The sequence below is a fragment of the Lepidochelys kempii genome, chromosome 10 (genome assembly GCF_965140265.1).
Source record: "Lepidochelys kempii isolate rLepKem1 chromosome 10, rLepKem1.hap2, whole genome shotgun sequence".
NCBI classification, from domain to species: domain Eukaryota; kingdom Metazoa; phylum Chordata; order Testudines; family Cheloniidae; genus Lepidochelys; species Lepidochelys kempii.
This window is the reverse complement of record NC_133265.1, coordinates 30,030,859-30,048,004: the sequence shown is the minus strand read 5'-3', so window position 1 is coordinate 30,048,004 and position 17,146 is coordinate 30,030,859. Positions and strand designations below refer to the sequence as shown.

At 43.2% G+C, this 17,146-nt stretch overlaps 1 protein-coding gene across 1 annotated transcript; it reads right to left on the bottom strand.

Annotated features, from left to right (window-relative positions):
• Positions 1-230: 230 nt before the first annotated feature.
• Positions 231-15,453, bottom strand: C10H16orf89 (chromosome 10 C16orf89 homolog). Its single transcript, XM_073361408.1, has 8 exons — positions 15,279-15,453; positions 7,584-7,733; positions 6,620-6,770; positions 6,280-6,397; positions 4,041-4,176; positions 2,642-2,746; positions 1,650-1,733; positions 231-298 (listed from the first exon to the last, which is right to left on the bottom strand). The coding sequence occupies exons 1-8, from the start codon at positions 15,451-15,453 to the stop codon at positions 231-233; spliced, it is 987 nt and encodes a 328-aa protein (XP_073217509.1).
• Positions 15,454-17,146: the final 1,693 nt, after the last annotated feature.

Below are 17,146 nucleotides of genomic sequence, written 5' to 3'. Positions count from 1 at the left end.
CTGCCAATAAAATCTCCACTGTGCTGCCAAAATAGCACTAGTCAGTGGCAGCGTGATTACAACTTGGCTACCATAGTGGGGTTGCTCAGTGTGTTGCAAGGGTAGATTTTGACTGAAAAGACTACTCCTATTTCATGCTAAAACTGGAGCTGGTATTGCTTCAGGACTAACCAATCATCGCTCTGTGTATGGGAAGTTCCAAGTTGATCATCTGTCACATATTGGCATTTTCAGTAGTAGTAGAGGAATCCCCCCAGTACTCCGACCTCCGTGGCTGTGTTATGAAAGGAACATCCATCTGCGGAGAAAGGTGTTGAACATGGCTTACATGATGCCTACACAGGATGACTTGTATTCCCCTTCTTCATTCCTTATGCATTTGAAAGACCAAGAAGGCCTACTGCTAAATAACAGGACTGGGAGTCAGGACTCCTCTATTCTTTTCCCAGCTCAGCCACTGGCTTAGTGTTTGACTTTGGGAAAGCCAGTGGGGCTCTCTGTGGTCTAGTTTTCATAGCCGTAAGATGGGGACAATGCTACATTCCTACCTCCCAGGAATATTGTGAGGCTAAACTAATGTGTGTAAAGTGCTTTGAGAGCCACAGAGGGAAATCCTTATAAAACTGCAAAGTATTATTAAGAATGTGAAATCATCTGCATTTCTGTGTGAATGGCTTTAGTCAATGAGCCTACGTGCATTTGATAAATGTACAGGATTTCTGAATAGGATATGATCAATTAGAGGAAAAGCTAGCAACCAAGAGGATTAATATTGAAGTTTCTAGATAAGGAAAATAAAAGGCATCATTTCTGGTGTCTGCAGGTGTTAGATACCCTACTGGTAGAATTACAAAATTGTACAGTTTGAGTGCCACTGAAGATCCTTCTCATTAGCTTCTCACGATCTTAAAAATGCTAACTTAGACACAATGGATGGTGTTTACTCCATTACCTCCTACAGATGTTGTATTCATCAAGCCTTTCAAATACACTTTTCTTGACACTTGTGTAGTGAGGTGATATAGAATATACTTTGAGTACTAGTTATTTGTCACTTACTACTCGTGCTGTGGGGATTGTCACCTAACTCACCTACTTCTGCTCCCTAATTATCATAGACTCATAGGACTGGAAGGGACCTCGAGAGGTCATCTAGTCCAGGCCCCTGCACTCAAGGCAGGACTAAGTATTATCTAGACCATCCCTGACAGGTGTTTGTCCAACCTGCTCTTAAAAATCCCCAATGATGGAGATTCCACAGCCTCCCTAGGCAATTTATTCCAGTGCTTAACCACCCTGACAGTAAGGAAGTTTTTCCTAATGTCCAACCTAAACCTCCCTTGCTGCAATTTAAAGGACTCCCAGTCCAATAAAGAGTTTGCAAGATGTCCCAGTGTGAGTATCTTATTCACATGAGTGAATATTTTATTCACATGACTACTTGTGACACTGCCTCTGTTTGTGAACATTCTTGTGGGGGAGAAACAAAGTTGCTTATGCCCATGGGGGAAACAAACAAAGGTGGCTGCAAATATCATAGAAGCAATTTCACCAATTGTGTTTGTGAATGTTCTTGCAGCACACGTCCAGCTCCAATCACAATGAAGCTTATGGGGAGCCCAACACCCGAATGTTTTCACTGGCTTTACCTGCAAACACCTTCTCTCTTCTTTTAACTCTTCTCAATAGTTGCTCTTGGTCTTTCACCCTGGATGGGTGTTCAGAATTCTCATCTGAGAAACAGAAAGATTCCTTTGCATGAAAGATCTAGGGACACAGCAGGATTGTTCTTCTCTAGCATCAAGCACATACATTCTCCTTGAATTATGTATTGCCCGACATAGCTTTTAAGCCACTTCTTCCCATCTTCCCCTCTCGAGGTGCCTTCAGAACACAGGCCTTGGGGAACAAATGCAGAGGTTCCCATTTAAAAGGATACCTTTTAAAGACCTACTGAGGCCTCGTGCTGAATGTAAGATCGTTTATTTGCATTGGCCTTGAGTGTGTAATGGTGCTTTACATACAAATAAAGGTCTGGGTTAAAGGTGTTAAGAGATTACCCTGCTGAAATGCCCTATATTTCTTGTATTTATGTTTCAGATTTAAAAAAAGTTTTATTTATTCTAGGCATTAGAATGAGTAAAAAGAGCTTAATTTCCTATGCCTTCACCTGATTCTGTGATCTGATCCAAAGTACAATAGAGGCAATGGAAGTCCTTCCATTAGTTTTAGGTGAGGCCCCTGCTGCTTACTCCCCTTCTGAAGTCACCGCTCTCTTGTTAGTAACATCACAATTGGCTGCTAAGCAGATGATTATACTGTTACAAACAGAGAAGTGTGATGTCAGCTGAGCAATATGCATCAGGAACATGCTAATGTTAAAAGAACCTATACGATCCAACACAATTCTTGAGCTGAATACGACTCAGTGATTGTAAGCGGCTTTGAACACGGAAAGGGATAAAGATTGTTCTTATTCCACTGGCAAACTATAGAACACATTTCAGACATAAAAAAAGTTTGGGGGCAGAAAGCAATGCTATGAAGCAGCACTTTGATTTGCATTGCTTGCCTCACACTCTTGGATCAAGACCGCTTACAACTTCTGATTTCAAAGGACTAAGTCAAGAGATTCACTCACTGGGCTTCCCAAAGCATCCCTCCTCAGGCTTCTGCCATATGAGAATGGTCTCCAGCCAGCTAGGTTTGTAGAAGTCAGAGAATCCAGACATACCACAGAACATAACTGAGGGGGACATAAATCCACAATTCAGCTATCAAACACTACAGCATCTTTACAAGCTCAGCCTCCAGAAGGAAAGACACTCAAAAATCCTTGGCTAATAGGGTCCATAATCCTGCCATCCAGTCCTATTAGATAGGTGTCAGTTTGACAACTTGTAAGTTCCTCTTCCTTCAGGAGGCCACTCATACAAATAAGAGATTGGGGCAGGAGAGGGATTGTGAAAACTATTAGATTAAATAGTTCAACTCCTGGCCAACGCAAAATTTTTCCCGACAGCATATTTTTCTACTGTCTTTTACCCTTTAGTTTTAAAAGTCCCAAGCAGTATGTCTCCCACCACCATTAAAACCAAAAACCTAATTAGCCTGGGGCTATATAAAAGCCTCAGGGGAGGAAGCCAAAGGGGAGCAGAAAGAAAGGCAAAAGGCAGGGAGTGGAAGTAGGGTGGCAGTTCTCCCCTTCCTCCTGCTTGCATATGATGAAGGGCCAACTGTACATGGTGAAACAGTGGTGGGAACAAGCCTGTGAATAAACTGCACCAGTGAATACTAATTCCAGAGTCGGAGTGATTTTGTGGACTTAGCAGAGGCAGGAGCCAATGAGGCCTTGCCACACTCTGCTACAGATGTCTAAAGACAGGCTTGTAAAACCATGGAGAGGCACCTCAGCAAGTGGTCTAATTTCTAGATGTGCAAAATGCACACTAGAGTCATTGTATGCAATGTTGTTGTAGCTATGTCGCGTCCCAGAATATTAGAGAGACAAGAAGGCTGAGATAATATCTTTTATTGGACCAATTTCTGTTGGTGAGAGAGACAAGCGTTCCAGCTTATAAAGAGCTGAAGAAGAGAGCTTGTCTCTCTCATCAACAGATGTTGGTCCAATAAAAGATATTACCTCACTCACCTTGTCTCTCTAGATTCATTGTCAGACAGCAGCTCTGATTGGCTTCCAGCTGACAATTTATTTAATACTATAGCTTTAGATACATAAATCCCAGAGTTGAAAATATTGGCCTTCAATTTATAGTAATTGTATATAACAGAAGAACGTGAGCTTATTCTACGTGTACATGTCATCCAGCTGCAGTTAGTGAAGAGATGCAGAATGTAAGATACTAGTTAAATAACCCTTCATGAAGCTTTACATGGAGTATGGTTAACTTCTTTAGCATAACTAATATTTGCTGTACCCTTAGGTTAATATTTCATCATTGCTTGGATAAATAGCTTGATTTTATTATCATAAGTCACAATGTGCTCTGCTATTGCTTCACTGGGAATAGGTTACATACTATTTTCCATGAAGAGGTCTCGAGAGGAAAACCTGAACCCAGTACTTTCGATCACCAGGTTTATTTTCATCATGCAAGCACAGAAAATATTCTTGTAATATTGGGCCCTCAGGAACAGACGATCCGAGCAGCCTTTCTAGGTATAGAAGAAAACCAGGGTATTGTATTGCATTTTGTTGTTTTTTTTAAATTTCACATTGGAATAGGGACGGTGAGATCTGATAGTTGTGATTTGCAACTGCAGATGTGATTTTGGACTTAAACACTATGAAATAAGCTAGTCTGAGTATCCCATTCATCAGGAAGTCATCTGCTTGGACTGTGGTCTCTCAATTTATTTAATCTGGGCATCTTTACTAATCCAAAGCGGACAGTGGGGGCACACTTTTCTGCAACCTGGAATGGTATAGACATTGGAAGTACAGAGTGAGCATCAATCCATTGGCACATAGTAATGACAGGTGAGATGATAGCAACTTGTTCTCCTGGCTATCACTCATAATGGTTGCCCAGTGCCTAATTACAGTTGTTTAAATACTGTATAGGTAAAAAATACCAAACAATGAAGTCTTGAAAACTGAAATGTTGAATGAACGATGGTAGTAATGGCAGTGGGGGCTGCCCCCGGTCATCACGATGGCTGCTGTGCCAAGCCTAGGAAAAAGATCCCCACCATGGAGCTCCCTAGCACCGAGTCAAATTTCTTGAAGTAGACACTAGGGAGAGAAATTGCCTAATACTGTAGGTGGAAGGCCGAGTTGTGAAGGTTAGGGGGGAACATTGGATTAAAACATACAGGTGCTTTCCTTGGTGTCTTATGCAGACCTCCAGAATTCAGGGCAACTGTGTGTGAAGGGAGGGCCCTAGAGCCCCTTCGCTGTCATCTGGTTTATTTGTAACTCTAGATCTACCTCAACTTTACAATGCTCAAACCAAGTAACTTGACCCTCTCTTGATTGGTTAGTTAATTTAAACTTCTGTTGCTTTGGGATCCACCCTGTGGTGCAGTGTGCAGGGAGAATGGGTTTACTTCACTGGAGAAAAGGCCTCTTCATTCTTGCTGCTGGGAATTAAGTTTTTTCCCACCTCTCTACCTTCTAAATTTTCCCTCTGCTCACCTCCTGTCTCTCTCTCTCATTATCTTTTTATCACTGACCCCATTGCCTGCCCCCCGCCCCAATCCAGTGGGTCATGCTTTAGGGCTGGTTTTGGATTTAAAAATTGAGATAATTTAGTCTGACAGTCCCATTCAGCAGGGAGCCATCTGCTTGGACTGTGGTCTTTCAACATATTTCATCTGGTATTCTTAAGTAGGCACTCTGGCCAATTTCTGTGTATAGGTTACAAACATAATCCTCCACACATTTGGTGGAATCTCATTCCTCTCTGCCACGTTTTAAGCATCTTCTTGCTGTACATAATCCACTAAAATGATCAGCTGCCTCACAGACAAAACACAGCAGTGGCTGAGCTAGGTAATATGTGGTTCCTGTTTGTCTCCAGACACACACAAATGAGTAACTGAACCAGGTTTCCCTCATCATCCAGGTCTAACTCTGCTATGAGTCTGTATTCCCGGGTCACCTCCTGCCTCCCCACCTCGGACACACACCTGTCCTCTGCCAGATGAGCCCCACTCAAGGTCTTCACCTCTCTTGCCTACATCCAGATACTCCCGCTTCAATTACATTGGAATGAAAACAATATTGGCTGTATTCACCCTAGAACTAAACAAATGGACTACCCTATAGTCTTTCCCTACTGGATCTTCCTCCTTTCCCTCTTAGCTGTTTCTAAAGTCCTTCATAGCTCCTTTCCTAGAGAAACAGATGTTTAATTCTCTGTCTGCAGCTGAAATCCAAAGTACCAGTTTAAGCGGCCAACTTAGAATATGATGGTGTCTCCTGAACAAGTTTGTCCTGTTGCCTCTACACATCTAGTTTGTCCCACATAACTATATTTTGTATGTCCATTTCCTTCCTTCCTTCCTTCCTTCCTTCCTTCCTTCCTTCCTTCCTTCCTTCCTTCCTTCCTTATTTCTCTCTGGAGTCATTGTTCCCAAGACCTTCCTTGCCCTCCTGCATATCCAGGTCAGCCTTCTAACTTCCCCTTTCCAACCCTGTCAGAACTGCAGTCAACAAACACTCAGAAAGTCCACCCAGCCACATCCCCATGTTGTATCATGTATATTTTTCCTGTGATAGCTGCTAATCCTCAGGTAACAAAACTTGGCACTTACCATATCTGCAAACATGAAGTAGAAAAGCTGATGTGACAGGGAGTAATCTGAGCATCCAAACTTTGTCATGATGTTCCTACAGGCCCTGGTGACAATGCAGGACTTGCCATTATCTTTCCTGTTGAACAAGCAGGACAATGGTAATGAATAGCTCAAGTGTCTGAAGACAAGACTCCAGTAACTAAATGTAAAGGTGTACTCTCCTCTCAATGCATGTGCAGAAGAGTTGAACTCCCGTTCATCATTTTATGAATGTAAATGCAGGTTAAAGAGGAGGGAAGAAGTGCTCCAGAGAACAGAAGTGGTCAAAGAATATCTCTTGATAAGGAATAAAACCTACCAAGTTCCTAGCAAATATGTAAAGCATTTATCACTCATTTCCTCTGTAAAACAGCTGATGCCGTCAAACATGGAGTAGGCAAGTGAGGAGTTTGTTTGGTTCCACAAATGAGGAAGCATCCAAAAATTTCGTCCTAAAATTGGCTCAAATTCTGAAAGCAAATCAAAGAAGAAAACCCATAAATAATGAAGTGGTAGCAAGGGTGACACATTCCTTGTTATTCAACCTTACTGCCTTCTGCTTTGCATTAGCAATGGTAGAACATTTTGTGGAGGGTTCTCCCTATTGCCAAGGCACTCAGATACATCCCATATGCCTCCATTTAAAGATTTGTGCTTCTGTGTGCTTCTGATGAGCCAGTTACTGTGATGTACTGTACCACAGAATCGTGCATTCTCTTTATGTCCAAAGAAATGGGAACAAGGTTAGTCCTTAAAGTCAGTGATGGCCAGAAACGATTATATGAATCTATTTGGAAGGATTTTGAACCATTATATCTGGGGATGCAATAAATCAATTGCAGAAAAATGTCATTTTTGGTTTTTAACAATAGTTAAAAGGCCATGCACCTGACAGCTCAGAGATGACATAGCTAGGGAAGACATGACATAAGCAGTGGATTTAGTACAAGTGACTTCAAAGAAACCTGTATCAGAGCCTTAGCGAATTTCCCAAGGCTACACAGTAAGCCGGTAGCAGAGCCAGGAACAGCACCCACAAGTTCAGACTCAGTTCCTTTCTAACCACTAAACACCTTCCTTTCCTAAGTGTCTACAGGAATATGATGCACAGCAGATGCCTCTGTCTCTGATAATTATTTGTTCCTATTCAGAAGCTATAGCACCTGCTTCATAAGGCAAAACAGATGGGGAAAACATTTCCGTATAAACACCTCCAGTCTAAATAATAAATGCCCTTTTGCACATACCCCCTCCCCCCCAGAATTGGTACCACTTAGTTTTACTTTTGAAATACTCTGGGTCACTCTGCTCAAGAGAATGAGTCGCTTTTTCAATCAGAGAAGACAACTTCTTCACCAGCCTTTCAACTCGGACCTGCTGAGATAGTAATTCATGTTCTGAGGCCCATTTCTCCAGGGCTCCTTTCAAATGAACTGCAGAAAGAAAGACAATGAGGTTTTGTGTATGATCATAGCCTTCAAGTGCTTTTGTATGTACAATAATAACCTGATTGAACTTGTGACAACGTCTCCACTTGGTTAGCGGGTTCTTCACCCTAGAGTATTATCACACTTGAAGTGAACTGTTCCCCTCCAGTGAATAATCAGTTGGATCCACAAACATATCCCTGTTACCTTGGGAGAAGAAGGGAGGAAACTAAAGCCACATTAAATGGTTGTGATGATCTCTTCAGGGCACTCAGATACCGTAATGAAAAGCATGACATTATTTGGCAGGTGGCACAGTTATACATAGTCTTGCAAGTGTGTGTGTGTGTGTGTGTGTGTGTGTGTGTGTGTGCAAGCAAGCAAATGTTCAGTCCTGGGAGGACAAGCTGTGTTCATTTTTGATAATGCAAGATTCTGTGCAGAAGCAGCTGTCCTTGGAGAAGGAGTTGTAGGAGAATTTGCTTTCCAACTTGGGCTCTATTTAGAGTCAACTGTTGCTCCTTGGGAACCAAGCATTGGGGTTGGTCTTAGATTCTTGGAAGGAGGGATTACCCTGCATGCTGTTTGACCATCTCTGTTCCAGGACGTCTATAGGTGGGTAAATAAAACAAGTTATGCTTAGAATATATCCAGAGTCCATATCACTGGTTTCTACTCCACTGGGAAGCTGATCTGAAATGCCCCAGACATCCCCTTCCATACAGAGGAGGGATGCTACTAAAGTCAAAACAGGACACTGGTGTTTGAAAGTAGAATCAACACTCTAAATGCTTAGACAGAGAGAGAAAGACAAACTTTTAATGCCCTGTAACACATTCAAGGATTTATTGCTGCCAGAAGCTTTCAATCTGCCTCATAGATAGGGCAGCCTAGACTCACACTTGTTCCTTTGGTGGGAGCAGTGTCAAGGGTCAGAAAAGACATGGTAACATTTCGGGTATCTGAAGGAATTGGTAAGGCCCCATTGTCTAAATGCAACTTTAATGGCACCCTCATACCACAGCGACTGATTCCCTGGGAGCTGGTGACAGGCAGCGCCATCCACTAAAAGAACAATTGGTGTCAGCCCTAGTCCCCCAGTGTCTTTCAATCCACACCCACCTGCAAGTCAGCTAATAGCAGAACGGTAGCCCATTGCAGTACCATCTTCCTGGGCAGAATGTCCTGTGCATAGCTTCTGGATGAGTGACGGCCTGTGAGAAGAATCCGGACTTCCCAGCCACAATGACAGCCAAGGTCCATGACTGTCAGGAAGCATTAATGTCTCATATGGGGAAGGCAGTGTTGCCAACCCTTGGGTTTTTTATTTTTAAAGCCCTACCTCCTGAAGTCATGGTATTACATGAGGCCCACAGAGCAGAAGGCAGGGAAAAAAGGAAATAATATATATCATCTAAAATCTCAAGATTTTAAAGCAAAATCTCGTGATTTTTTGAGGATCTGACTGACATTTTTTGAACACTTGGGGTTAGCACTGCTGGGAAATAAGATGCCTCCAAACTCTCATTTTCTGTGCTACCTACAAAAGCCTTGACAAGGGTTAGGCTTCTGGTGTGCACAGCCCACTGCCGATCATGCTGATCCATATTGTCTCATCATTCACTTGTACTCCCTTGTCTGACTGTATCCATCTGTTGTCTCTTGTCTTATACTTGGATTGTAAGCCCCTTTTGGGGCATGGCCCATCTTTTGGTTCTGTGTTTGTACAGCACCTAGCACAATGGAATTATGGTTCATGATGCCAATGTATTTAAAAGGGCTACAGAGATGATCCTGGCATTTACAGGCTGGTAAGCCTGACTTCAATACCGGGGAAACTGGTTGAAACTACAGTAAAGAACAAAATTGTTGGACACATAGATGAACATAATTTGTTGGGGAAGAGTCAACATATTTTTTGTAAAGGGAAATCATGCCTCAGCAATCTACTAGAATTCTTTGAGGGGGTCAACAAGCATGTGGACAAGGGAGATCCAGTGGATATAGTAGTGTACTTAGATTTTCAGAAAGCCTTTGACAAGATCCCTCACCATTGTCACCAAAGGTTTTTAAGCAAAGTAAGCTGTGATGGGATAAGAGGGAAGGTCCTCTCATGGATTGGTAACTGGTTAAAAGATAGGAAACAAAGGGTAGGAATAAATGGTCAGTTTTCAGAATGGAAAGAGGTCAATAGTGGTGTCCCCCAGGGGTCTGTACTGGGCCCAGTCCTATTCAACATATTCATAAATGATGTGGAAAAAGGGGTAAATAGTGAGGTGGCAAAATTTGCAGATGATACAAAATTGCTCAACATAGTTAAATCGCAGGCAGACTGTGAAGAGCTATAAAAGGATCTCTCAAAACTGGGTGACTGGGCAACAAAATGGCAGATGACATTCAGTGTTGATAAATGCAAAGAAATGCACATTGGAAAACATAATCCCAACTATACCTATAAAATGATGTGGTCTAAATTAGCTGTTACCACTCAAGAAAGAGATCTTGGAGTCATTGTGTATAGTTCTCTGAAAACATCCACTCAGTGTGCAGCAGCAGTCAAAAAAGCGAACAGAATGTTGGGAATCATTAAGAAAGGGATAGATAATAAGACAGAAAATATCATATTGCCTCCATATAAATCCATGGTATGCCCACATCTTGAATACTGCAGATGTGGTCGTCCCATCTCAAAAAAGATATACTGGAATTGGAAAACGTTCAGAAAAGGGAAACAAGAATGATTAGGGGTATGGAACGGCTTCCGTATGAGGAATGATTAATAAGACTGAAACTTTTCAGCCTGTAAAAGAGACAACTAAGAGGGCATATGATAGAGATCTATAAAATCATGATTGGTGTGGAGAAAGTAAATAAGGAAGTGTTATTTACCCCTTCTCATAACACAAGAACTAGAAGTCACTCAATGAAATTAATAGGCAGCAGGTTTAAAACAAACAAAAGGAAGTATTTTTTCACACAACGCACAGTCAACCTGTGGAACTCCTTGCCAGAGGATGTTGTGAAGGCCAAGACTATTACAGGGTTCAAAAAAGAACTAGATAAGTTCATGGAGGATAGGTCCATCAATGGCTATTAGCCAGGATGGGCAGGGATGGTGTCCCCAGCCTCTGTTTGCCAGAAGGTGGGAATGGGCAACAGGGGGTGGATCACTTGATGATTACCTGTTCTGTTAATTTCCCCTGGGGCACCTGGCATTGGCCACTGTTGAAAGACAGGATACTGGGCTTGATGGACCTTTCGTCTGACCCAGTATGGCCACTCTTATGTTCTTATGACTAGTACTCTTGGTGCTACGATAATAGAAATAATAATAATAAATAATAATGCCAATCAGCCTTAAACAAGAGATGGTAGGCCTTTGTTCAAGAAGCCATCACTTGACATTAATATCCTTGCCAATTACTGCACCATCTCAAGGCTTTCCTTTTGGAGGAAGGCTATACAGGCTGTGCTTGGGCAGATCTGGATTCTTCCAGTCAGATCCTTACCAATATGGTTTCAGGTCTATGTATAATATGGAAATCGTTGTGCAGGTAAAAGATATGTTAATGGCCGCTTCTTGAGCAGGGAGGCTGGACTAGCCAAACAGAGTCCACATGGAAAAAAAGGAGAGTTTGTCAGTTGTCAAAAAAATCCCTGTATTGCTCAAGGGCTCTCCTGTGCCACTGAAGCATGTAGGGGCTGATCAAACAGCTGCAAAATGGTAGATAAACACCAGCTTGTATATACATATATAAGCTAACAGAATGAGGGTGTGCTGCCAACATTCTAACCCCCCTGGGCCATTACCAGCTGTCTATTACCAATACACACTTTCATTCTGTTAGCCTATCTAGCCATATATAAATAACCCAGTGGGTTCAAACTCATCCTGTGATGATGGCAAAATGCATTTTTAATTAGGGTTTGACCGCAGTCCCTATAAAAGAAGCATAAAATCACCTTTCTGTTTTTCTTTCTTCACTCTGTTTCAAAGATTCTTTGTGACTTGCTTTTCTCTCTAAACCCCCCACCTCCCCACACCTCTATGATCCTCCCTGATGACCAGCTGGAACAGAACCCCCCTCCCTGTCTGTTGTGTATTCTCTTCCTGCACACTCTCCTCACTTTGTTCAGCCCACCTACTCTGTATCCCTCTCCTGGATCTTTTGGTCTCACCTTTCCCCTCTTTTGCGTGTAAGCAGAGTCAGGATGGGCTCCACTCTGACATCTTGTGGTGAGGTGTGGCAAGTTGTGGAAAAGAACTTCAGGGGCTGATCTCATTTGCATAGGTACACCCACCCCACCTAGAATGAGGCTATAACTACCCAAATGGTCACTTTGGCTGTTGTGCCCCAGTGTCTCTGTTATTGGGGCGGGAAGAATAAATTGTTATTACCCTGATTATGGGAACTGTGCTTGGAACTGTACTTGGCCTTTTGTTATGATGAAGGGACTCATCATCTACTGAGTAGCACTCGCTAGGCAAGGGACATGGGTTCCAAAACTCTGTGACTTGAGACAGGTATTAGTACCTGGTGGTGTGGGCCCCCTTGTGAGGGCCTGAAGCACCAATTGCATCTCTGTCTCTCTCCACTGTGGAATGTCAGAGCTAATTTTGGGTCTATTAAGAGTCTTACTACAGGTACTGTGCTGCATTCACTTTGGCCTTATGGTGCACCAGCACTAAGGCTCCCACTACTATGAGCTGAAATCACTGAGCACTGTGTCAAGTAGGGGGGAGCCAGAAGATCTAGAGTGTAGCGGTGCTGTTCGTGGATAGGCTGGCAGAGTGTTCGTGAGATGGCGAGGTGAGCAGAGCTGTTCATGAGATGGCGAGCTGTGCAGAGCGGAGCCGGTCGTGAGACAGCGGTGTGTTCGTGAGACGGCGAGCTGAGCAGAGCTGTTCGTGTGAGACGGCGAGCTGTGCAGAGTGGAGCCGGTCGTGGTGGAGCAGAGCCGTTCGTGAGACAGCGTAGCAGAGTAGAGCCCTGTGGGGCAGTCAGCTTCAGGACACGTAAGGTGCCCCTTACCTCTTTCCCCCACACACAGGCACATTTTAGCCAGACTGGGGAGTAACACTATGCAGATGAACTTTTGAACTCTGGGGCTGGACTTTTTGGACTTTGGGTGATTTGTGGATTGCTGGACTCAAGAGATGTTTGGGTTCTGGGACTCAAGAACCTGAGGGAAAGGATGTGGCCCAATTTGCTGGGGTGGGTCTTTGCTCATGGTTTGGTTAATGAACACTAGTTGTGGTGTTTCCCCAATTTAATGCTGATGTCGTTTACCTCATGTTATTAAAGATTCTCTACTACACCGAGACTCTGTGCTTGCGAGAGGGGAAGTATTGCCTCTTTGAGGCGCCCAGGTGGTGTGTAAGATTTTCCCAGGTCACTGGGTGGGGGCTCGAGCCAGCTTTGCATTTGCTTTGATGAGAGGGAACCCCTGTGTACTGAACCCGGCCCTTGCTGCTATCAACTTGGCCTGGCAGAAGGGTTACATGCATCTCCCTCCCCTAGATTCTTACCTCTCCTCCCTCTCTCCATTTGGCTTCCTATCTCTTTTTGTTTCTCCACTGATCTGTTTTTCTTGCCTTTCCTTCCCCTTTTACTCTCCCACTCCCCTCTGCTCTCGCTTGTCTCTCTTCCCACTGTTGTTTGGGTTTCACAGCAAAGCTTACTGCAGTCAGTCTGCAGCTGCTCAGCTCTTGTGAGAGCAACCAGCTGGAATCTTCTACAGTGGAATAAAGTCTCAGAAATGAGGCCGCCTCATCAGAGCCAACAACAAAGAGTGCTGGGAATTAAACTGGGAGAAAGGTATCAAACCTGAGCTGCAAGGTGTGAATCTGGTTCTGAATTTCTCTATAATTCAGGGTTGTCTGGACCTTGGATTTTGGTATGACCCATTGGAGAGATGGCTCTAGATTTGGGATCCTTTTGCAAAGTTTCCCAAAGTTTTGGTTTGTTTAGCTCCTGTTTTGATTTGGAATCATCATATAATTTTCATTATATTCCTTCTGTAGGCTTCTAGCTGGGGTAGTTTTACAGTTTGAGACCCCCTTATGGACCACTAATGAGACACCATGGTACTCTTCCGCTAATGTGATCAACCAGTGGTTCTGCCATTAATCATCAGAGCATAGCACCACTGAGGGGTGGCACTCTCAGGTGTACTTTGCCTTCCTGAGATACCTCTGCTCTTCATCCCATGCTCTGTAGACAGAGTGTAAGAGTCAGTTCACACAGAGCTCTGAGCAGAGGACCGAGTACAGAGGTGACACAAGATTGGCTGGGTTTCAGAAAAGCACCTCTGGTTGTCTATCATCATGTTAGCAGGATAAATGTTATCTTAGCAACAATCCGTAAGCCCCCCTCTCCATCCCTTCCAAAAACTTCATCCTGCCAAAACCAGAAGGGTTGTCATGACTCATGCACTTCATGGTCCCTTATGGGCCCATATTTTGCTATCCTGTGATGCTGGGCTATTGTTGCTTCACTTAAATTCCCCACACAGCTGCTGTCACTGACAAGCCAAGCAGCACCACAGATATTCTCACTTATTACTGGCTGAAAGCAGTTTTTTTTTTTTAAAGCAAACATAAAGTCAGTAAGTGCAGCACTCGGGATCAAGAAATGCAAACACTATGACTGATTTGCTGTTGAGCTCTGTTCATGCCCGAATTATGAGCCAGATTCTGATTTAATACTTGGATAAATCTACTGACTTCATAAAATCATAGAATATCAGGGTTGGAAGGGACCTCAGGAGGTCATCTAGTCCAACCCCCTGCTCAAAGTGGAGTTCAGTGGAGTTACTCCTGATTTACACTAATATGAGAGTAAAATCTGACCCAAGTATGGACCAGATCCTAGCCCCCTGCAGAAGATGGTTGGCACGCATCCACAGGCATACAGTGGATACATAGGTTAGTCAGTCAGCATAGATAGCTCTACAACTTCTTCTCCTAGCCTCTGTCCTCCTATCTCTGGGCAAGTGGGTATTTGGGGAAAGGGTCATGGCCAGAACACTGCTTTGATCCCCAACCACCAGCATGGTCGTGGGGTGGCACTGCATCTGGGTGCAATACAGAGCAGTAATACTGGCTGCTTCAACTTGCCCTAGCCCTACAATCTTGGAAGCATACAGCTGATGTTCATCTACCTTTGCCTCATCCCTGTTGGTCCTGCCAGAGGAGTATAATATCCAGTATCATCAAGTAGATGAAATATTCTTTCTTCTGCACATTTCATCCTATTTCCCCCTCAAACATGACAAAAACAAGCTGTGACACCTTTTAAAAATGACAATAACCTGTGCTTCCCTAAGGACATCTGCTCAATACAAAGGACAGCTGGAGTACTGCTGTTTTCTTTTAATTTGAGAAACTGATCATTCCAAAATAATTTAAATGGGTGTAAATGTATAAATTGAGAGCCCTTTAATGGTGCTATCAGGAACAAAGGCTTGTTAATAAAAACAGTAATTTTAAAGGAGAGGGTTTCATATCAGGGTAGTATGACATTTATAAAAGCAATTGAGTTTCAGTACCTTGCAAAACACGAAATCCCAACACTGCATCTAAATTGATGTCCCTGTATTTATTTGTCAGGAAGAAAGTTGTTTTCTCTAGAGCAGAAACGATAATGCTCCTCATATCAGCCTCACTTTTTGACAGATCAGACTTAAAGAGAAAAATCAGCAGCAAACAAACAGGGAACGACATTTCTGCTTTGCTAGTTTGCTTGGAGAAGATTGTGCAACTCAGAAGACGTCAGTTGTTCACTGCTGTGCTGGGTGACTGGTAGTTTTCCCTTCCCAGCTTAACTATTTTAAGTGCGCTATGGTCTCAGTGAACATACGCCTGGGCCAGCACAAGGGGAAGGAGAGGGGCATGTGTGGTATTTGGAGATAGGGGACAGAGAGGAGGGCATGTGATAGACTGGGCTGGCCCCCAACTGGTATAAGATGTTTGGATCTTATTTCAATGATGGAAGTTAGAGTAGCAGGGGGCCTACTCCAACTTCCAAAACAGCTGGGTGGTTGAGGGATCAGAAAACAGCAACCGACTCACTCACACCACCACTCTGCACTCAGGTGCTGGGGAGACTTGGCCCCTGCATTCAACCATTCTTACTGTTGCTTGGCCATTCCATTCACCTTCAACCTTCCTTGCCACAGCTGTAACATGCTGTGATGTGTTCCATTATGCTTTTGTGCAAACAGCCTGGTACAGAAAATGAAGTGTGTGTTTTTTTATTACTGGGGGGTGGGGTGGGAGGGAAGAGAATCCAATCAAATTTCTGTCCAGTAAATGTGATCGCCCCAGCAGCCTCCCAACCAAGTATTCACCAGCTTCAACGCTGCTTTGCTTCTAAGATCTGACATGTAGTAAGGTTGCTTATCGTTGCAAATTATTGTATAGATTACAAAAACAAAAAACTGCCTTCTATATGACCAGCAGATTTCTAAACCAAGGATTTTTAAACAGGATTAGAATGTCAAGAGGGATAAATTCAGAATACTTTCAGAAAGGCAGAGGTCGATGGAGCATTTACTGGTTTCAGCAGAGAGCTGGTTGGTCACATGCTGCTGGTTCCACTTTCTTATTTCTGGCAGCTAAATCACATTTAAAGGTGTTAAAAGTACATTACTTTCCTAATATGACTTTCCCAGGTGAGCAATTGCTGCAGTACCCACAGCAATGGTTTGTGAATGAGAGGGGAGCTGGCTCCATGAGTCTGTGTATTAGCATGTGGTTCACACTATGAAGGGGTTTGTGAATCCCTTCTATACAGGTATATATGAATCCATTTGGTTCTGTGCATTCCCTGAAAAGCCCCAAATTCACTAAGGAAAATGTCCCACTTTGCAACTTCCAACTAGCAGCCAATAAAACTGTTTCATGTGAAGGCTGTTCCATGTAAGACCTAGATTTGAACCCAGATCAATTATAGATAAGAGAGAACCATAATTTCTGCAAGACTTATAGCTCCACTCCTCTGGCATGGTTCCTAAATACATTAGCTTAAACTATAATTTAAGAGAGAACATCCTATTCCTAGAAGCAGTGATTCTTGCTATTAGGACACAGTGTTGTACACATAAGTTGATGCAGGTGAAATTAAATATGAAAGCTCACCTCCCCGCACACAACAGATCTTTTTCTGCTCTGATAACCACTCCGTAAACGTAATCCTGCAAATATTAAAATGCATACATGCTACAAACATAAGAGAAACTTCAGATTTGTTAATACTAAGTTAGGCTAATTCATATAGTTTCCAGCTTTGGTACCACAGACTCTTGGTTTTCCAAACAGGGCATCAATGGGAGCTAATGCAACAGTACTTGGCACTTTGCAGGACTGAGCTCCAGGCAGAGTGGTTAGTTCAGCCCTGTGAACATGAGACTCCTCC